The sequence below is a fragment of the Mustela erminea genome, chromosome 7 (assembly GCF_009829155.1).
Source record: "Mustela erminea isolate mMusErm1 chromosome 7, mMusErm1.Pri, whole genome shotgun sequence".
Lineage (NCBI taxonomy): Eukaryota > Metazoa > Chordata > Mammalia > Carnivora > Mustelidae > Mustela > Mustela erminea.
This window is the reverse complement of record NC_045620.1, coordinates 67,402,057-67,425,366: the sequence shown is the minus strand read 5'-3', so window position 1 is coordinate 67,425,366 and position 23,310 is coordinate 67,402,057. Positions and strand designations below refer to the sequence as shown.

The 23,310-nt window shown below is 36.4% G+C and overlaps 1 protein-coding gene across 8 annotated transcripts in view; it reads left to right on the top strand.

The window, feature by feature from the left end:
• The window catches only part of MGAT4A (alpha-1,3-mannosyl-glycoprotein 4-beta-N-acetylglucosaminyltransferase A), a 151,238-nt gene that overhangs the window by 75,143 nt on the left and 52,785 nt on the right, over nt 1-23,310 (top strand). For 5 of the 8 annotated variants that reach the window (XM_032352003.1, XM_032352002.1, XM_032352005.1 and 2 more), the window contains exons 3-5: nt 11,461-11,628; nt 13,816-13,956; nt 23,247-23,282. In XM_032352003.1, coding sequence (XP_032207894.1) covers nt 11,461-11,628; nt 13,816-13,956; nt 23,247-23,282 — 345 coding nt within the window. The remainder of the gene's footprint in view (nt 1-11,460; nt 11,629-13,815; nt 13,957-23,246; nt 23,283-23,310) is intronic. The other 3 variants (XM_032352007.1, XM_032352009.1, XM_032352008.1) reach the window with 3 other exon arrangements.

Genomic DNA, 23,310 nt, shown 5'->3' with positions numbered 1-23,310 from the left:
TGTTATACTTTTGCTTCAGCCACCAAACATAATTTGAAAACCTCATTGTGTTTATCCTATTTTTTTTAAAGATTTTATTTATTTATTTGACAGAGAGAGTGATAGCCAGAGAGGGAACACAAACAGGGAGAGTGGGAGAGGGAGAAGCAGGCCTGATGTGGGACTCGATCCCAGGACCCTGGGATCATGACCCGAGCCGAAAGCAGCTGCTTAAAGACTGAGCCACCCAGGTGCCCCTGTATTTATCCTATTTTTGCTCTTTGAGTTCTTTCTTTCCTGGTGTTGCAAGATTCCTTCTTTTATCCTTTCCATTTCAAGAACTTCCTTTTAGCCATTTTGAAAGGGTCGCTTTGCTGATGAAAATTTCCATTGGTTTTCCTTTGGGAATGTCTTATTTGATAGTTTTGCCAGGTGAAATTTGGGGTTGATAGTTCTTTTTTTTTTTTTTTTCCTTCTTCCCCGCCTCCACCTGCTGAGGCTCCCCCACCCCACACCCCCTCCCCCAGTACTTGAAAAATGTCATGCCATCTTTTTCTGGCTGCCATGATTTCTGAGGAGAAATCTGCAGTTACTCAAATAATAATTATTTTTTTCCACTGGAATGTGTCATTTCTCTCTGGCTGCTATCAATTTTTTTTCTTTGTCTCTAATTTTCTGAAGTTCATTTATTTTGTTTCTTGGCATAGGTTTCTTTGGGTTTATCTTTTTGTTATTTTTTTAGCTTCTTACATCTTTATGTGTGTTTACATCTTTTGCCTAATTTGGGAAGTTCTAGCCATTATTTTTTCTACTGCTTTTCCCAGCCTACTCTCTTTATCTTTTCCTGACAAGAATGTTAGATCTCAGATCATTTGTTACAGTTTCAAAGGTTCCTGAGAATGTTTTTTTTCTGGTCTGTTTTCTCTTTGTTATTCAAATTGGGGAGCAATTTTGGTTGTCTTTCTCAAGATTCACCAACACTTTCTTCTTTTCCATTCTGCTATTCAGTCCATACATTAAATCTTTTAAAAATTCAGTTATGGTATTTTCTGTTGTAAAATTTTCATTTGTTTCTATAACTTCTGTCTTTGATTTCTTTGCATAGGGTTTCTTTTTTTTTTTTCTTCAGTTTTTTTAAAAATTTGCCCATTGAAACATTTTTATGATGGCTGCTTTAAAATCTTTATCAGGGTGGTGGGGTTATGGACATTGGGGAAGGTATGTGCTGTGGTGAGTGCTGTGAAGTGTGTAAACCTGGCGATTCACAGACCTGTACCCCTGGGGCTAATAATACATTACATGTTAATAAAAAAAATTAAAAAATTAAAGAAAATTAAAAAAATCTTTGTCAGGTAACTCCAACATCTGTGTCATCTTGGTGTTAACATTTACTGATTGTCTTTTCTCTCTCAGTTTGAGATTTACTGATTCTTAGTATGATGGGTGATTTTCAGCTATCCAGGGCATTTTGAGTATTATGTTATGAGACTCTGGGTCTTGTTTAAGTTGTCTGCCTTAGCTGGCCTTCTTTCTTTTCTTTTTTCTTTTTTGATTTTATTTATTTGAGAGAGAGACAGAACATGAGCCAGGAGAGGGGCAGAGGAAGAGACAGAAGCAGATTCCCCACATGAGTGGGGAGCCTGACGTAGGGCTTGATTTCAGAACCCTGAGATCATGACCTGATCTGAACTCAGATGCTTAAATGATTGAGCCACCCAAATGCCCCTTAGCTGATCTTTTCTGACACCAATTTTGGATTTGGAGGCAAAGGTGGAGTGCCACCTTATTACTGCCTGAGGTAGAAATCCATCTTCCTCACTTGGCCTCTGTTGATACCAGGTGGGAAGGGGCTCCTTATTTTTGTTGCAGAGGTGGGAGATTGGTTCCCTATCAGGCATCTGATGACACTAAGTTTGGCTGGCAGAGGAGGAAGTACCCTGTCACTGTTTTCCATGTGGTCTCTACTGATAAGCATTTGCGGGGCGGGGGGGGGGGGGGGGGGGGGCACATTACTGTTGAAGGATAATGTAAGTCCCCACTCTTCACACAGTCTTTTCCTTTTCCCTTTTTTTTTCTTTTTAAGAGTTTATTTATTTTAGAGAGAAAGCGAGCTTGAGGGGCAGAGAGAGAGAATCTGAAGCAGACTCTGTGCTGAGTTTGGAGGCTGTTGTGGGGCTCGATCTCATGTGCTTGAGATCATGACCTGCGCTGAAACCAAGAGTTGGACGCTCAACTGACTGTACCACCCAGATGCCCTGCACACAGTCTTTTCTGATACCATCAGTGTGTGCGTGTGTGTGTGTGTGTGTGTGTGTGTGTGACCTTGTTACAGTTGGACAATGGTGGAGGTCTAGACTCTGTGGTTGGCTTTTGCCAGTGGCGTGGAGATGGGACCGTGGTTGTTTTCATGGTGTTTGGTCAGAAATACAGTGTTTATTGTCTAAAAGTTTTCCCTCTTGCTAGGTTGCTCCATCCTTAGTCCTTTGTCTGGAGAGAGCAAATTTTTCTTGGGGTGTTTTTGTGTGCTCCTGTGGTGTTTCCATGCTGCTGGCTTCTCCAGTACTCAATCTGGAATATACCAAGCAAAAAGAAGAAACTGTGAGAACTCACTGTTGTGCTGTTCCTTGGGTTCCACTGTCACTTCTAACTCCTTTCTTCTCTCTACTTGAGTCTTCTTTGTTGTAATATGTAATGTACAGGGTTTTTATTATATTTAGTGGGAAGGCTAGGGGCATCTCTGTTTTGATCTGTAACTAGAAGCCTTGATCTTGAACTTGATGAAATTCATTCATGATATTATCATCTGGAAAGTCATAGTCTGAGATTTCACTTTTATAATCAATTTCACCAACATTATTGGAGTTCAGAGTGATATTACTTGTCTCCCCATCTATTTTCTGATTTATCGAGTAATTGTGAAATGTTTTCCTGCTAATTACCTTTTTTTTCCCTTGCCACTGTGGTTCCAAGAAGGAAAAATCCTAAATTCTCAATTGTTTTCAGTGAGACAAAAGACGGCAAAATTAATACCTCCAGGTAAATGGACTGCTTATGTCAATTGGAGAAAAAAGTCCTCAGTAATTTAAAACAAACACAGCAGAAAAAGTGGGGATATTGCAGGGTAGATGAGGGGGTGGGTAGTGTGAATAATAGGAAAGAAGAAAGAGGTGAGAGATATGAAGTTTGTGGATGAAAATGAGAAGTCCAGAAAGAAACACAGAAGAATTTGAAAAGGGTTTTGCTGAAAACTGTTATGGGAGAAAGGTGGAAAATAAGAAACAAGAGGAAAGTAAAGAGGGAAGAAGAAAGCATGAAATAGATCCTAAAAGAAATAATCAGATCTAGCGAGCTACAGCAAGAGGACATGATGTTCGTTGGTAGGGCTAATTCGTAGTGTAGGATTGGCTAATGGTCAGTGTTCTTCCTTTTTTTTTTTTTTTTTTTTAGATTTTATTTATTTGACAGAGAGAGATCACAAGTAGGCATAGAGACAGGCAGGGAGCAGGGTTGGAGTGGGGAGCAGTCTCCTCGCTGAGCAGAGAGCCTGACGTGGGTCTTGGTCCCAGGACCCTGAGATCATGACCTGAGCCGGAGGCAGAGGCTTAATGCACTGAGCCACCCAGGTGCCCAGTATTCTGCATTTTAAATAAAGATGATTCTAATGTAGAATATAACGCCCTGTTTTGAGTGATTCTTCATGGGAGAAGACATACTATTATATCTTCTAGAATAAAATTTTTCCTTTGGGGACAAAGCACTTTTTTGGAAAAGCATCTGCTCATAAGTTTAAGTACTCAGGGAAAAGAGTTCGTAACTGTCTAATATTTACTCGGAGCTCCTTATAGCTTGTTGAATTTTTAAAAATTGGGTTTGATAAAATCATTGTTGATATATTTTGAAAGTAAAGAATGGTCATAAACATATGGCTAAGTATAGTATAGTAAGCATTTTCCTAAGTTATGTGGTTTATTGTTTTTCCATCTCCTTTCACTATGATAATGGAATTTGGGACTTCAGGATAATTGCTAAGAAGAGATTTCCCTGTCCTCAGAGAACTCAAAATTATTTGCAGCTATTTAGATTAAGAAAATATTTCTAGGAGTCTGTTGTAACAGGTATATGCAGCATCATTTGATTATCTTAAGGGATTGTGCTTTATAAGGTCAGTGGATAAATTTTAACTTATTAAACCTCTACCTGGAAGTCTCTTTTGAATGACATTGTTAATGATTATATTACTTAGGGGACAACTCGCAAGTAATGATTTTATTCTAGAAAACTTCTCAACTGTAGCTTATCTGGTGGTATTCATTCACTAGTTAGAATTCTGTTTTGTAAGCATAGTGAAAACATTATGTAAGGGAACAAAGGAATTTTATTTTTTTTTTTTTTAATTTGACAGACAGAGATTACAAGTAGGCAGAGAGGCAGGCAGAGAGAGAGAGAGGAGGAAACAGTCTCCCCACTGATCAGAGAGCCCGATGCAGGGCTCGATCCCAGGACCCTGAGATCATGACCAGAGCCGAAGGCAGAGGCTTTAACCCACTGAGCCACCCAGGTGCCCCGGGAACAAAGGAATTTTATTCATTGTTTTATTTTAAATGCAGTATATGGTTCTGTGTATCTGTGAACCACATTTTCCCTTTGAGTTTAGAAGGGTGCTGGTCTTTTCTAATCCATGCTTGTATGATGGATCCTGAGTGGAATATTCCAGAAACAAGGAATGATTTTGGTAATTCTTCATAATTCTTAAGAAGACTTTAGAAATAGGTGTCCACTGGATGTTTTGAAATCCCTTTGTGCTCCAAATGTAATTTTGAGGATTATGTCCAGAACCTTCTGTCCCTGGATCCTTTAACATGTAAGCCAGAGAGAGGAGAAGCAGCTAGTAGAGAGTAGAGCAGAGCTATACAGATTTCCCGGCTGCTTGAGTCTAGACCTAGATTGAGGTCAGTATTGGTTACCTTAGTGCTGCTCGGTAGATGTCTAAGCTTCACCTTGGAGCTTGTTTGAAAAAAAATCTTAAGAGGCGTGGGGCAGGGGTAGAGGGAGAAAGAGAATCTTACCCAGGTCCCATGCCCAGTATGGAGCCCGACATGGGGCTCAACATCACAACCCTGAGATCATGATCTGACCCAAAATTAAGAGTCAGACACTTAACCAACTGAGCCATCCAGGTTGCCCCGCTTGTTTAAAATTCTTAAGCACCGGGGCGCCTGGGTGGCTCAGTGGGTTAAGCCGCTGCCTTCGGCTCAGGTCATGATCTCAGGGTCCTGGGATCGAGTCCCGCATCGGGCTCTCTGCTCAGCGCGGAGCCTGCTTCCCTCTCTCTCTCTGCCTGCCTCTCTGCCTGCTTGTGATTTCTCTCTGTCAAATAAATAAATAAAATCTTAAAAAAAAAAATTCTTAAGCACCATGTCATACCTACTGAATTAAAATCTCTGAGGTGGGGGTCCAGAGTTTTGTTTTAACAATCTCTTCCAGGTGGTTCTTAGGCATGGGAACATTAGAGAATGAGATACCTCTTCTTGTTTGTAACTTTTAGCTATATCCGTTCTAATTAGAATTGTCTGTTCAAATCCCATTCAACCTATGTCCTTTAGAGTCCTGCTCACTTGTCTTTTGGCTTTTCTAGACTAGTTCTTTTAAACCCTTTCTGAATCCAGTTCTTTTTTATTATTTTTTTTTAATTAACATATAATGTATTATTAGCCCCAGGGGTACAGGTCTGTGAATCACCAGGTTTAAACACTTCAAAGCACTCACCATAGCACATACCTTCCCCAGCAGTTCTTTTATTTTTTAAGAGATTTTTAAATGAGAAACTGCCCATAATTTCATCTGGGCCTTCTTTTTTAAAAAAAATGGTTGTCTAAGAATGATGAATGTAAAGTGAAATGTTTTTCAAAGGCCATGACTTCCTGAAAAGTAAAGCTTGTTAAATTGTGGAATCTATTCCTGAGGGATCTCCATATGTGTGTGTGTGTGTGTGTGTGTGTGTGTGTGTGTACACACACACACACACACACACACATATATATGTATTTAAATATTTATCTGTGTGAAGTGGTTTGTTGTAGTACTAAAGGACAGAGGGATGGACCAGACTATTTATCAACGTTCTTCTCAGTGTCAGAACTTTATTGTTTAATATATTTTAAAATAAAATTTAAAAGTGGGTTTAATTTTTGGTAATTTTAGTTTTAATATAAAAAGCTGGTTTTTAATGTTAGCTCATAGAATTCAGTGGTGTCCCCCACATCTTGCTAATAAAGAGGTACTGTTGCTTGAAAAATGAAATTTTTTGTTCTGTTTTTATATATTACATATTGGATATTAGTTTTTATTTTTGTTAGTTTTTCATCTATATTCATGCATTTTTAAATTAAATTGTTGGGTCCAAAGCTGTTATTTTTAAATTGTTGAGCCACATGAAATTGACATTTTTGTAAAAAATAGATCAAATATCAGCAGTTTCATATGGGTCAACCTGATAAGTCTTTGAGGAACTATAGGTACACTTTTCTCTGGAAAACTGGCTTGATTATTTGCTTGGAAGGAATTAAAGTGATTTCTTTGGAAATTTTGTATGTTTCAGAGTCTTAGGTTCATGCAGCATGATTTGTACTTTCATTGTCTCATCTGGATATATAATTTTCTACAATTAAAAAAAGTTATAATCGGTCTACAATAAAAACAAAAGAAACAAAACTAGACATTTCCTAGTAAGATGATAGTGTAAGAGTTCCTACAGTTTCCTGCCAATCCCCCAGTAGAAACTGATTTAAATGATTAAAGAAAAGCAAAAATAAGAATTATGTTACTAATGTTGAGAACAGAGAATCATCAAACATGTGATCACTAATTTGAAGGAATTTTTTTGTCTTTTATGCTAAAGTTTGAACTTCTGGGATGATCTATTACTCTCCTTAAGGGAGCAGCATAAAACTATGGGAAATATAGCTTCCCATATTCTAGAAATCACTAGTGAGCCTGTGTTTGGGTAGATGATAGAGGATAGACTGCATTCCAAGGGGGGCTGTGGGGAAATTATAACTCTTCTCTGTTGAAAGGAGCCAGCAGTGTTCTGTGGTATCCTAGCAGGTCTAGCTAAGGGCTTTACCACGCATACTTTAATTCATTGACCTGGCATTGTAGATGGAGTACGGACTTGCTGTGATGTCTGGAGAGAACCCTTTAAATATGGAAATATGTAGTTAGAAACCAAGGATGAGAGATGGGAAATGATCCATTTAGAGCCCTCTCATAGCTGTGGACTTTGGGCTAACAGCAGCACTAGCATCTGGGCTGACAGGAACTACTTAGGGCTTTATCCAGTACTCCATGGGCCCAAAGGATCTTTTCAGGAGCATGGCCTGGCCACCTCAGAGCAGAACAGTGTTTTGGAGTAAGGGCTGGGGGCGTTTCTCTGGTGGTAATGGTTACTCTCCCTATTTGGTGAAGCTGGCCTCTGGGAAGGTGGTTTCAAAAAAGTACCAAGAAAATGCATAGAAGGACAGAGACTGCCTTCAGGTCCATATCCCACCCAATCCAGAGCTGCTAAAAGACCTAACCTGTATGCCTTCCAGTCCTAATTTATTTTTTATTTATTTATTTTTTTAAGTTTCAAATGAAGAAGAGTTACAAGGGCAGCACAAAATGCTTTATAGATCTCACCTCTTGTGACTATTTTGTCTCTGTCACCTATTTGAGATAATTTGTTTCTTTTCAGCACTATTTGGGTATAAATTACAGAAATCATGCTTTTTTAATCCCTAACTAATTTAATGTTTATTTCCTAGGAACAAGGAATTCTGCAAAATACTTCAGTATGAAAATCTAATTTAGGGAAATTTAACTTTGGCGTAGTATCTTGTCTTTAGCCTATATTCTGTTTTTTTCCCCCCAGTAATGTTCTTTGTAGGGTTTAGCTTTTCTGGTCCAGGTTTCTGCCCAGGACTGTGTTTTGCATTGGGTTTTCATGGCTCCTTCATCTCTTCATCTGTGGCAGTTCCTCATGAGCCTTTTGTCTTCGATGGCCGTGACTTTTTTTTTTTATAGTATGAGCTTTTTATTTTGTACCTTGTCTCTCAGTTTGGATGCATCTGATGTTTCCTTGAGATTAGATTCAGATTATGTATTTTTGGCAGGAATGCCACAAGAATAAGGCGTGTCCTCTGTGCCTCACATCAGCAGTCATGTCATGTCTGTTTTCTGGTTGCTGATGGGAACTTTGATCACTTAAGCAAAGTATCTACCAGGTTTCTCCATGGTAACGTTAGCATATTTTTCCCTTTGTAAGTAATGAGCACTTTGTGGGGAGATACTTGGAGGTGAAATACATAGCTCTTTCCTCAGCACACTCTCACCTGCTGGTCTAAGGATCCATTTTCAATTTTTGCCTGAATCAGTTATTTCTGTGATAGCTGCGAAATGGTGATTTTTCCAACATTAATCCTTCCTTCTTCATTTATTAGTTGGCATTCTGCTATAAAGAAACCTATTTCCCTTATTTGTTACTATCAGTATTTGTTTTGTGCTTAAATTTGTCCCTAATTTGGTTAGGAGCCCCTCAGGTACCTTGCTGTGCCCTTTCAGCAAGTCCTGTGGTGGTGGTGGTGGTGGTGGTGGTGGTGGTGGTGGTGGTGGTGGTGGTGTTTTTAAAATAGCATTTTCTTATTTTATACCAGATTGTTTCAGGTTCATCTTAAACTTATCCTCCAGAGAGTTCTAATTCTCTTTTGGGTGGGTGGTGTCAAGAAACCACAATCTCAGCACTGCGTGACTGTTCGCAAGAGGATTTTAACTTGCTGAGAGAGGGAAGAACTGAAAGGACTGTTCACTAGTGCTGATTTTGGACACCGCCTGCTTCATGTAATCGGCTCTTGTCCACACTTTCCGGACCTGGTGGTCCACAGTGTTTTAATTTCTATAGCCTTCCAGTGTGTTCTGATCTCAGAGCGAGTTCCCCTTTATTATTTATTTATTTTTTTAAAAGATTTTATTTATTTATTTGACAGACAAGATCACAAGTAGGCAGAGAGGCAGGCAGAGAGAGGGGGAAACAGGATCCCTGCTGAGCAGAGAGCCTGATGCGGGGCTCGATCTCAGGACCCTGGGATGGTGACCTGAGCCGAAGGCAGAGGCTTTAACCCACTGAGCCACCCAGGTGCCCTTTTTTCCCCTCTTTAAACACATTCTCTCCTCTAGGTGAATTTTAGGATCACGTGTAAAAAAGTCATATTCCAAAGAAGTTTCATTATTTATTTGAAAGGTATTGAACTGAATTTATTATTTAATTTATGGTAGAATTCATTTTTATTTTTAAATTTATTTTATTATTATAATTTTTTTTACAAGTTTGAGTCTTCTCACTTAGGATTAAGCAATGATTTCATTTATTCTTACAGGTGTCAGTAAGGGGTTTGTAGTTTTCATTACATGAATCTTGTGTATCTCTTGTTACAATTGTTACAGTATTTGTTAGAATATAATTGTTGATAGTTTCGTGTTTGTGAATAGCATCTTTTTGACATTTCATTTATTTAATGAGTTTATACATATGGACAAGTGCCTAAACTATGAATGCATAGTAATGAATTTTATTGGGCCACTACCCAGGTCAGTCATTAGGACCTTGCTGGTTACCTGGAAACTCCCTTGAGGTCTGACCTAATTACAGCCTGCTTTGTCGTTCCTTCCCTCCTAAAACCAGCAAGTTAAGGGGAAATACAGCTGTTTACATGTCTGTCATTGTTCAATATAAGGAAAAATGACAGTTGAGCAGGGTAGACTTTTTTTTCCCCCTGCCACAAAATTCTGAAGAGATGTTTACTGTGTGGGCTTTTGTGTAAGGGACAAAGAACAACATAATTGCCTGTTTTTAAGACTAGCTTTATGAAACATGCAGATTTATTTTTTGTAAGTCTGTTTCTTATTGAGTCTATCCTTGAATAAAGCCGAGATAATAATATTAAGTAAAAAGCAGTCTTTCTGAAGTGTGTTTTGTTTAGATGTCAAAATAGTAGCCTACCTAACTTGATACAAAGTTGAAAACCATTGTTAGGGTTTCTCTTACTTTAATGAGGTTGTGGAGTTACTCTTCCTATCCCATAGCCTCAGCTATCTTTCAGCATTGCTGATCGTGGTTAATGAATGCTTTTTCTCCCACCATCCCTTGGATTTCTATGTCAGGCTCTGTCCTTAGGGCTCTTCTCACTCTGCACTTTGTCCCTCTGAGCCGGTTGTTTCAATGCCTACATTTATCCTCATAAAATCCACTTTTATTTCCTAGACCAGGTTTTCCTGACCTGTGATTCTCTCAAATTAAAAAAGGATGATTTTTAACGGGGGTCATCCCAGTTGATTTTTACATCTGCCTGGTAGAGTTTTTAGGAATCAGGAATTTGGCCAAAGTCTGGCCTAGGGAAATCTTGGCAGAATAGGAAGTACAGAGGAAACGGCCTATGGAAATAAATGATGATGCTATAAATGGTAATTTATTATTAGATACATTATCATCAGTTTCAATACTTTATCTCTCTCTTAATACAAATAAGGTCTTCTTCTTTTTTTTTTTTTTTAAGATTTTATTTATTTGACAGAGAGAGCACAAGCAAGCAGAGAGGCAGGCAGAGGGAGAGGGAGAAACGGGCTCCCTGCTGAGCAGGGAGCAAGATGCAGGGCGCAGTGCTGGCTCAATGCGGGGCTCCATTCCGGGCTCCATCCCAGATCCCAGGATCATAACCCAAGCTGAAGGCAGACGCTTAACCAACTGAGCCACCCAGGCGCCCCACAAATAAGGTTTTTATAGTTGTTTGGACCTTTTGAGAAATGATGTTAGTATTATGCTTGAAGTGTTAATTCTAAAAACTTTTCATCCTTTTATCCTTGTCTTTCCATTGTTAAGTGCTTAGTTGAAAGTGCTTGCATTCTTACAGATATAAAGAGCAACAGATGAACATAGGGGAAGGAAAGGAAAAATAAGAAAAGACAAAAACAGAGAGGGAGACAAAACATAAGAGAATCTTAACTTTAGGGAACAAACTGAGGGTTGCTGGAGGGGAGGTGGGTGGGGGTTGGGGTAACTGGGTGATGGGCACTAAGGAGGGCACTTGATGTAATGAGCGCTGGGTGTGATATGCAACTGATGAATCACTAAATTCTACCCCTGAAACTAGTAATACACTCTATGTTTACTAACTTGAACTTAAACCAAAAAAAAAAAAGTTTACAGCCTCAGGAAAAAAAAAAATAAATTGCTTTCTCATGCTAAGAAAGGGAAAAAAATAAAAAAGAAGCATTACATTAGTGCAGGCTTTTTTATATATAACTGGTTGGGGCTCTTTTTTATTTTCAGTTCTGTAGCAATACACAAATGAATATCTTTCTGGAAAAATGTGACTGTAAAAATTCTGATCTTATAGTTTTGTTTTTTTTTTTTTTTTTTAATACATTAAAAACTTCTGGTTTTGCTTCTAGAAAAACTGATTGCTTATCAACGAGAGTTTCTTGCCTTGAAAGAACGTCTTCGAATAGCTGAACATAGAATCTCTCAGCGCTCTTCTGAATTAAATGCCATTGTACAGCAGTTCAAGCGTGTAGGAGCAGAAGCAAATGGAAGTAAGGATCCATTAAATAAATTTTCAGGTACAAATGATATTTTTAGTTTTATAAAAATTATTATTTTCAAAGGGTTACGTGACGTAATTTATTTGAAAGTCGTGTAAAGTAGCTTATCAGCCAGCATTTATTACTGTTTCCAGAGAGAGACATCACACAAACCTTCCCTGTCATGGTAAATTATAATAAAACAGTTGTGATTAGTTACTCACTTTGATTTTAAGAGAGTAACATAATATTGATTTAAGTTTCAGTTGGATAAATTTCACCGACCATAGCAAAAAGCCAGATCTTTTAAAAACCATATTCCAAATGAGATTAAAATTTAATTTTGTGTTTTTACATGTTTATGTTGTGACCTGTATGGGCCTCAGATAGACTCTGGAGAACCTTTGAGCTATTTGAAACAATTAGTACTCTTATCTCTGACTTACAGGGAAAAAAATATGGTTTTATTACAGTGTGCACTTTTGGGGGTATCTGATCTGTTGCTTCTCTGACAACTTGTGGTTAGAGTAAGATGAGTGACAATTATCCTCTCTGTTTCTGTGTTTTCATTAGTCTAATAATTAAATTGACATGTGTATGTAATCAGTTGCCTCAGAATTTATGTAATCTTTCAGAATTAATATATTTTTTCATTTAGCAGCATCTTTTCCTATCCTTTATCATTCATTCCTCTTGTCTTGGATTCACTACCTGACCTTATTTTAAATTTTCATGCTGCATGTTTCCCCTCCTGATTGTGAAATGTGTGTTACGGCACAGTAACACTTAAAATTATGGAATGGGATAGATAATAAAAAAAAAATAAAGCACCCATAAGCCTGCTGCCAGTTGATTTCTGCTAACATTTTTTGTTTCCTTCTAGTCTTTTTTCCACTTACGTTTTTCTTCAAAATTGTGATTGGGTGTTAGAGCCTCGTTTTAACTTTTGAAATTAGGCTATTAATATTTCACTGTGTCTTTGAATATTCTTCAAAAATGCTATTTTCATTAGCCATATGTCAGTTAATCATATACCATAATGAATTAAATATTTTTCTAATATTAGGCAAATAGGATTTTCCTATATTGTTTTTTCTCCCCAATTTCTAACTCTGCGATGAACAACTTTGTGTATAAATTGGTCACATTTCTGGTAGCCCTTATGTTATTTCATTACATTATGATTTCCTTAAAAACAGGGATCTATGTTTTAATGGCTTGTTCATTTCTAAACACATGACACAGTCGCTGGGACAAAATAGATAAATACTTGTTGCATGCATAAAAGTGAAATTTCTAAAAGGGAAATTATTGACTAGTAAAGCAGACTTGTTTTAGGGTTTTTGATGCTCTCCTGAATAGCTGAAGAGCTGAAACATGTATCACATTATCACCAGTATTTAATACTATTATCAACTTATGCTAAGTTGATAGGTTGAAACTAGTGTCTTGTAATTTATAATTGTTTCTTTACTTGTGAGATTAAGTATAACAGTCATTTGCATTTCTTTTGTGAATTGTTGATTCTTGTCATATTTTTAATGGAGTTTTCAGATAGTTTTGCCTGAAATCTTTGAGGCTTTAAATCCTTACTCCCAACTTCCATATTTAAAAGGTTAAATTAAAATAGAGTTGGAACTGTAAAACAATATTGCCTACTAGATTGAGTTTTTATTTCATATTATGTTAAAGGGTTCATTAAGTCCTCAAAAAAAACCCAGAAAATCTACTTGAAAATTAGGATCTGTATAGGGCATTCTCAAATTGTGCTGTTTAAATTATTGTACTTTTTTTTTTTTGAAAGAAAAAAAATCTTCCATTTGAAAATTCAGTAAAATAGAATAGCATAAGGGGAGTGAAAGTTATTGTGGTGAATGTGCTTATTACATTTTCGTAAACGGGTAGCATGTTTTGAGTGTGTTCTGCAGGGCCTGAGTTCTGAACTGAACCTTTTTAACAGCAAACGATGAAAGCATTCCATGATGAAAGCATTCTGTCTTCTCATGGTACTTTGGCTTCTTCAGAGTGGTATCAACATTGGGACTCTGTGAAACTCTGGTTGCAGAAGTGTCTTTTTTCATTTTAAATGGAGATCTTATTCACCAAAGTATGAAATCAGGAAAGAAAATTCTTTAGTTCTAGTGCTCATAAATTTTTACTGCTATATTTGTAAAATCAGTAACTTCTGTAAGTAAGGCGATCATTAATTATGCTTTTCTGTTTTAGATAATACTCTTAAGCTATTAAAGGAGTTAACAAGCAAAAAATCTCTTCAAGTGCCAAGTATTTATTATCATTTGCCTCATTTATTGCAAAATGAAAGAAGCCTTCAGCCTGCTCTGCAGATTGGTAACGGAAGAACAGGAGGTATGTTTATTTTGTTTTTTACTGTGGTTGTACTGCTGGTTTTAATTGGATCTTGGAGTATAACATTGACCATTAGAAGTCTGGCAGGTCAAAGAAGAAAAATTCCTTCTCTCTGCATAATAACTTAGGATTCGTTTACATTGAAAGGAGTTAGATATTTTTTGCCATACATCAGAGTATATAGGCATGAGAAATCCGGTTTAAGCCCCATCTCCAGGCAGAAAAATGTTTAAACCTTTTTAATTTTTCTGTTTTGAAAATTTGAGGTGACTTTTTTTTCTTGTGTTTTCTTTCTACATTAATAGTTCTCACAGTCTCATCAAGAGAGGTTTTTTTCTGTTTGCCCCTGCTTTTTCTTAAAGAGCTGGAAGGCATATAATCGCTTTCGTTTAACCTTTCAGACAATAATAGAAATACTTTGGTTTACTTTTTTTCTCATATAGTGAAAATATAGTTTATTGTTTATTTTTTTGCTCTTGTTAAAACTGCCAGACGTTTAATTTTCCTTGTGGGCCCTACTTACTGTTATTTCATTATTTTTATTCCTCTATTTTGACTTTATTAATGTTTTCTTTGGAGGTTTTAAAATGTAGATAGCAAAATATCGTTTTGCTCCCCTAATAAGTCTTTTGTCTTTTGTTAAAACCATTACCCGATAGATACTGGGGTTCATATTTGTGATAATGTTTCTGAAACGCTGATTTAATCTGCTTTTAATTCAGTAGGATTCTTGGGTATTTGCTTTTTTGTGTATGTTGCATTTTCTCATATTATTTGATCTATTAGCATAAGCTTTTATATTTGTCTTTTTTTAGTTCTGCCATCTTTCTACTTTATGAATCATTTAAAATTGCACTCTGCCTTCCTAACGAAGTGATAATTCTTAAAATATCATGTTCAGACTAACTCATTCTTCCATTTCCTTATTGATTAAATAAATAATTATCCAGCAGATGCTGGATGTACAACGACTAACAAGATGGGTGGTGTACTCTGAATTATTTTCTTTAGAACATTAATCATTAATTATTTCTGAAGTTGATATTATATCTCTCCATTTAATAATCACTATTTGGGTAGGGTGTCTCAGTCATTTAGTACATTTGCTGGTCTAGATGATGTCTTCATTAATAAGAATATCAAATGAAAAGAAAGTACAAGTTGGTTTTTTTTTTTTTTTAAGATTTTATATATTTATTTGACAGGCAGAGATCACAAGTAAGCAGAGAAGCAGGCAGAGAGAGAGGAGGAAGCAGGCTCCCTGCTGAGCAGAGAGCCCGATGCGGGGCTCGATCCCAGGACTCTGAGATCATGACCTGAGCCGAAGGCAGAGGCTTTAACCCACTGAGCCACCCAGGCACCCCTACAAGTTTTTTTTTTTTAATTTTATTTTTTCAGTGTTCCAAGATTCATTGTTTATGCGCCACACCCAGTGCTCCATGCAATATGTGCCCTCCTTAGTACCTACCCACCACCAGGCTCACCTAACCCCCCACCCCTCTCCCCTCTAAAACCCCCAGTTTGTTTCTCAGAGTCCACAGTCTCTCATGCTTCATCTCCCCCTCTGATTTCCCCCAACTCCCCCCTTTCCATATTCCAGTGTCCTCTGTGTTATTCCTTATGCTCCACAAGTAAGCGAAACCATATGGTAACTGGCTCTCTCTGCTTGACTTATTTCACTTAGCAAAATCTCCTCTGGTCCCATCCATGTTGACACAAAAGTTGGGTATTCATCCTTTCTGATGGAGGCATAATATTCCATTATCTATATGGACCATATCTTCTTTATCCATTCTGAAAGTACAAGTATTTTTAAAGTCATTTAAAAGTTCGCAACATCTAACAGGTTCTCCTATGGAAGCTCCTTGTTATTTTGTAAATGTGACATTCTCTTACCCTTTTGAAGATACTTACGTTCCATCCCATTTGTTTATGACTTTATCATAAATATAATGAAATCTTGGTCAGCCAGATTTCTGCTAGTTAGCATTGTTACCAAGCTGGCACTACTTTTGAGAGGTAGAAAAAGCAGACAGCTTGAAAAAAAATATATAAGAAAACCCTCAGATTTACATTAAAATCACTTTCTTAAATCCATAAGCAGTGGTTCTTAACATTTTTAGAGTCAAAGAACCCTTTGGCTATCCTAGGAAAACTATATACTTTCTATTTAGAAAAATGCACATAGAAAAAGTAATTCTGTATATGTATGCTGGGATTTTGTGCAGCTCCAAAATCTTTTTAGGGACTTTATATTAAGAACTTTTCTTTTTCAGATTTTTAATGTATTTATTTGAGAGCGAGAACATGAGTAGAGGGGGCGCAGAGGGAAAAGCAGACTTCTCACTGAACAGGGAGCCCCATGCAGGGCTCACTCAATCCTGGGACCCCGAGATCATGAACTGAGCCAAAGGCAGACACTTAACCAGCTGAGCACCCACGTGCCTCTTCTGTTTTTTAGATCAAAGAAAAACTACTTCTTGCTAAAAATTGTTATAAAGTGGTCAGGCTGACTAAATAAGGAACAGCACTCAGACCAGTTAAGTCTTCCTAAGACTAAAGAGGGAGAATGTTCCAGGTAACTACTGTCTAAAGAGGGGCTTGAATTCCTTGTGAAGAACAAAAACCTGCCAGCCACCCCCTCCCAACCCACACCCTTTCTAGTTCCTTCCATGAAATTTGCAGGCTGCAATAAATACATACAGCAACTACAGATGGGTAAAGGGCGTATTGTACAACTAGGGTTACAAAATATTTAAGGAAACCCACATTGTGAATGACTTAATACTCAAGGAAATTGAATTTGCAGAGCAAGAAGAATGTAATTTAGAAATTACACATATTCAATATATTTTAGAGGGATGAGAGGCCAGTTCATAAAGGATTAGTTAGTTATCTCTGGTTCTAATTTCATCGATTTATATTTAAAATTACCATATAGATGGACTAATAAACAGTAGATACAGCTGAAGATCAGATTAGCAATCTGAACGATTGAGCTATGTAGTTCTTGTAGAACACTGCATTGAGGGCACAAAGAATTGGGGTAGATGGGGTGCCGGGGTGGCTCAGTCGATTAAGTAGCTGCCTTCAGCTCAGGTCATGAACCCAGGTTTCTGGGATTGAGCCCCACGTCGGGCGCCTTGCTCTGTGGGGAGCCTGCTTCTCTTTCTCCTGCCTGCTTGCTGCTATCCCCACTTGTGCTCTCTCTCCAGTCTGTCCACTCAGCTCCATTTCCAGTACCCTAATTCAGAGCACCTATCTTCTAACTGATCTCCCCAAAACACTTTTACTCTGAATACTTTTATATCTGTTTGCCACAAAATTTGGTAATCTTTTTAAAATTAAAAATTGGATAATGTCGCTCCCCTACTTATAATTCTACAGTTACTTTCTCTTATAGTCAGTTAAAACTAAATTTAAGGTTACATTTGATCTGACCGCGAATTAATTCTCTGAATATAGGCTCATTCTGCTTTAGATACATTCTGTTCTATTTCTTGACTGTGTTAAGATCATTGTTTCTTTGGGGCCTTGCTGTTTCCTCTTCTGGAATGTTCTTCATCTGCTCTTTCTTATCATTAGTTATCAGTTCAGGTGATATAAGAGAGGCCTTCCATAACATTGGTGTCTATAGAGATATCTGTCCCTTTCCCTGTTCCCCACTTACTCTTTTTAATATTGCCACATTTTAATTTGTTAGAACCTATCACCTGCTAAGATTTTATTATTTATCTTTTTCCCTCTGCTAGAATATTGATTCCGTGAGGGGAGGGACCTTACCTTCGTTGTTCACTATTATCCTTATCGCCTAGAATAATACCTTGGGTTTGATAGGTGTTCAGTAAATATTTGTTTGAAACAAATATGGGAAATTCTTTTAAAAATAATTTTATTTAATTAATTTTAAAATTGAACATGCAGTGTTATATTAGTTTCAGGTGTACAATATGATTCAACAATTTTATACTCAGTGCTTATTATAAGTATATTTTTAATCCCTTTATCTATTTACCTATCTCCCCACCCACCTCCCATCTGGCAAACGCCAGCTTATTTGCTGTACTTCAGAGTCCATTTTTTGGGTGTCTTTTTTGTTATTTGTTTTGTTTCTTAAATTCCACATATCAGTGAAATTGTATAGTATTTATCTTTCTCTGACTTACTTCACTTTCCATTATAGCCTTATGGTACATCCATATCATTGCAATGGCAAGATCTCATTCTTTTTTATGACTGAGTTGTATTCCATTGTATGTATGTACCACATCTTGATCCATTCATTTATGGATAGAAACTTAGATTGCTTCCATATCTTGGATATTGTAAAAATGCTGCAGTAAACATAAAGGTGAATATATCTTTTTGAATTCATGTTTTCCTTTTCTTTGAGTAAATACCCAGTGGTGGAATTAATGGATAGTTCTATTTTTAGTTTTTTGAGGAACCTCCATTCTGTTTTCCACAGCGGCTACACCGGCTTGCATTTCCACTAACTGTGCATGAAGGTCCCTTTTTCTCTACATCCTTGACAACACTTGTAATTTTTTGTCCTTTTAAATTTAGCTATCCTGACAAGTATGAAGTATACCTCATTGTGGTTTTGATTTGCATTCCCCTGATGACGTTGCACATCTTTTTATGTCTGTTGGGCATCTGTATGCTTTCTTTGGAAAAATATCTTCTTAGGTCTTCTGCCCATTTTAAAATTAGATTTTTGGTTTTTTTGGTATTGAGTTGATATGAGGCACTTATTGGATATATCATTTGCAAAAATATCTTCTCCCATTCACTAGGTTATCTTTTTATTTTGTTGATTGTTTCCTTGGCTGTGCAAAAGCTTTTTATTTTTGGTATAGTCCCAGTAGTTTATTTTTGCCTTTGTTTCCCTTGTGTGAGGAGACGACTCCAAAACAGTGTTGGTAAGGATTAGACATTGGTTCAAGAGATTACTGCCTATCTTTTCCTTTAGGGGTTTTTGTGGTTCCATGACTCATACTTAGATCTTTAATCCATTTTGAGTTTAGTTTTGTGTATGGTGTAAAAAAGTGGTACAGTTTTCTCAATACTATTTATTGAAGAAACTCTCTTTTTTCCATTGTATATTCTTGCCCCCTTTGTCACAGATTAATTGACCATATAAGTATAGGTGTATTTCTGGGTTTTTTGTTCTGTTCCATTGATCTGTTTTTATGTCAGTACCTCCCATACTGTTTTGATTAGTACAGCTTTGTAGTATATTTTGAAATCTGGGATTATGATACCTCCACCTTAGCTCTTTCTCAAAATTGTTTTGCCTATTTAGGGTCTTTTGTGATTCCATACAGATTTTAAATTCTTTGTCTTAGTTCTGTGAAAAATGCTATTGTTATTTTGATACAGACTGCATTGAATCTGTAGCTTGCTTTGGGTAGTACGGAAGTTTTAGCAATGTGGATTCTTTTTTTTTTTTAAAGATTTTATTTATTTATTTGACAGAGATCACAAGTAGGCAGAGAGGCAGGCAGAGAGGAGGAAGCAGGCTCCCCGCTGAGCAGAGAGGCTGATGCGAGGCTCAATCCCAGGACCCTGGGATTATGACCTGAGCTGAAGGCAGAGGCTTAACCCACTGAGCCACCCAGGGGCCCCAATGTGGATTCTTTGAAGCCATGAGCATGTAGTACCTTTCCATTTGTTTGTGTCATCTTCTGTTTGTTTCATCAGTGTTTTTTAGTTTTTGGGGTATGGATCTTTCATCTCCTTAGTTAAATTTATTACTGGGTATCTTACTCTTTTTGGTGCAATTGTAAATGAGATTATTGTTTAATTTCTCTTTCTGCTATCTCATTATTAGTGAATAGAAATGCAACTGATTTCTGTGTATTTTGTATCCTGTGAATTTATTGAATTCATTTTTCAGTTCTAGCAGTCTTTGGGGTTTTCTATATATAGTATCATGTCATCTGCAAATAGTGAAAGTTTTACTTCTTCTTTACCAATCTTGATGCCTTTTATATCTTATTCTTGTCTGATTGCTGTGGCTAGGACTTTGATTCCTGGGTTGAATAACAGTGGTGAGAGTGGACATCCTTGTCTTGTTCCTGATCTTAGAGGAATAGCTCTCAGTTCTTCACCATGGGTGTGATGCTAGCTGTTAATTTTTCATATATGGTCTTTATTATGTTCTGGTATGTTCCCACTAAATCCACTTTGTTGAGAGTTTTTATTGTGACAGATGCTGGATTTTGTCAAATTCTTTTTCATTTATTGAGATGATCTTATGGTTTTGTCTTTTCTCTTATTAACATGATGTATGATGTTGATTTATTTGTGTATATTGAACCACCCTTTCTTCCTTGGAATAAATCCCATTGATTATGGTGAATTATTTTTGTCATATTGTTGGATTCAGTTGGCTAATATTTAGTTGAGGATTTTTGCATCTATGTTCATGAAAGATATTGGCCTGTAGTTTTCCTTTTACTTAGTGCCTTCCTCTGGTTTTGGTGTCAGGGTAGTGCTGGAACTCATAGAATGAATTTTGAAGCTTCCCTCTTTTTTTTTTTCCTAATAATTTGAAAAGAATAGGTATTAACTCTTTAAATGTTTGGTAGAATTTACCTATAAAGCCATCTGGTCCTGGACTTATATTTTTTGGGAGTTGTGGTGTTTTGTTTTTTTGTTTTAAAATTACTGATTCAATTTTGTTGCTAGTAATTGATCTGTTCAGATTTTCTATTTTTTCCTAATTCAGTTTTGGAAAACTGTATGTTTCTAGAAATTTATCCATTTCTTTCATATTGTCCAATTTGTTGGCATATAACTTTCATAATCTCGTATGAAAGTTTAAATGCTTTTGTATTTCTGAGTGGTTGATATTATTTCTCCTGCTTCATTTCTGATTTTATTTATTTGAGTCTCTCTTTTTTTTCTTGCTGAATCTTACTGAAGGCATATTAATTTTCTTGATCTTTTCAAAGAACTAGCTCCTGGTTTCATTGATCTGTTTTACTGTTAAGTCTCTGTTTCATTTATTTCTGCTGTAATCTCTATTATTGTCTTCTTTCTGTGGGCATTGGGCTTTGTTTGTTCTTTTTCTAGCTCCTTTAAATGTTAGGTTGTTTACTTGAGATTTTTCTTGTTGAGATAAGCCTGTGTTGCTATAAACTTTCCCATTAGAATAGCTTTTGTTGCCTCTGAAGATTTTGGGCTGTTATGTTTTCATTTTCATGTTCTCTGTGTATTTTTTTAATTTCCTCTTTGATTTCTTGGTTGATTTCTTTGCTTCATTGTTTAGTAGTTTATTATTTATCCTCATGTATTTGTGTTCTTTCCAGATTTTTTCTTTTGATTTCTAGTTTTATAATATTGTGGTTTAAAAAGATGGATGCCATGATTTCAATCTTTTCCGATTTATTGGGACTTACATTGTGGTCTAATGTTTATTTGATCTGTTCCAGAGACTGTCCCAAATCCCTTTGAAAGGAATGTGTAAACTACTGGTTTTGGATTGAATGTTCTGAATATATCTAATTTATTGTTCAAAGCCATTCTTCCTTTGTTGATTTTTCTGTCTTGATAATATATCCATTACTGTAAGTGGGTATCTCCTAATATTATTGTAGTACTGGTAATTTCTTCCTTTCTGTTTGTTATAGTAGTTTCATATATGTAGGTGTTCCCATATTGGGTGCATAAATATATACAATTGTTACATCCTTTTGTCAGGTAGTTCTCTTTATCATTATGTAGTGTCCTTTGTCTTTTTTTTAGTCTTTATTGCATAGTCTGTTTTGTCAGATAGAAATTGTGCTTTCCCAGTTTTGTTTTTACTTTCAGTTTGCATGGTACATGTCTTTCCATCTCTTCATTGTCAATCTGCATGTGTCTTTCAGTCTGAAATGAAGTCTCTTATAGACAGCATATATATGGGTCTTGCTTTTTTATCCATTCAGTCACCTTCTTGTCTTACTGTCTTTTGATTGCAGTATGTAGTCCATTTACATTTAAAGTGATTATTCATAAGTATATACTTAATACCATTTTGTTCTTGTTTTAGGGTTTTTTTTTTCAGTTCTTCTCTTGCTTTTTCCTCTGTGGTTTGGTGGATTTTGTTAGTGTTATGCTTGGATACCTTTCTCTTTGTTTTCTTATGTATCTATTACAGGTTTTTTTTTCTTAATTTGTTACCATTATGTTCATATAGAACATCCTATATAGTCTAAATTCATATAGAACATCCTGTGTAGTCTATGTATTGGTGGTCACTTAAGTTTTGAACCCATTCTAAAAGCACTGAATTTTTTCTATGTGCCTCTTCCCACTTCCCTGCCAGTTTATGTATATTATGTCATACTTATATACTTCTTTGAATCTCCTGATTGATTTTTATAGTTATAATTTATTTTACTGCCTTTGTGCTTTAACCTCCATACTGGTGTTGTAAGTGATTAGTCTACTTTTATTATATGTTTGCATTTTATTTTATTATATCTGTGAAATTTTTTCCTTCCATAATTTTCTTACACTAAATTATTGCCTGTTCTTTCTACTCTTCTTTAAAGAATTCCCTTTAATGTTTTTTTGTTTTGTTTTGTTTGGTTTGGTTTGGTAAGCCTAGTTTAGTGGTGATGAACTCCTTTAACTTTTGTTTGTCTGGGAAGGTCATTATCTCTCTTTATATTCTGAATGATTGCCTCACTGAACACCAAGAGTGTTCTTGGTTGAGTGTTTTATCCTTTTAGGGCTTTGAATATATCTTGCCACTGCATTCTAGCCTGCAAAGTTTCTGTTTTAAAATCAACTGTTAGGCTTATGTGGTTTCCCTTGTGTATGACTGTTTTCTTTTCTCTTGCTGTTTTTAAAATTTTCTCTTTATCACTTGTTTCATTTTAACTAGTATATGTGTTGGTGTGGACCTCCTTGGGTAAATTTTGTGGGGGGCTCACCATGCTTCCTGGGTCTGGATATCTGTTCCCTCCCTGGAACAGGGAAATTTTCAGCAATAATTTCTTCAAATAAGTTTTCTGTTGCTTTCTGTCTTTTGAGATCCCTAAGAAGTGAACATTACTGTGCTTGATGATATTGTTGAGTTCCCTGACCCTATTTTCATTTTTTATTATTCTTTTTACTTTTTGCTGTTCAGCTTGGTTGCTTTCCATTACTCTGTCTTCCACATCACTGCTAGTTGTTCTGCCTCTTCTCTTCTGCTGTCAATTCTGTCAATTTGTTCTAGTGTATTTTGAATTTCAGTTACTGAATTTTCCATCTCTGACTGGTTCTTTTTTATATTTTCTATCTCTTTGTTGAAGGTCTTACTGAGATCCTCCACTTTTTTCTCAAGGCCAGTGAGTATCTTTATGACCATTACTTTGA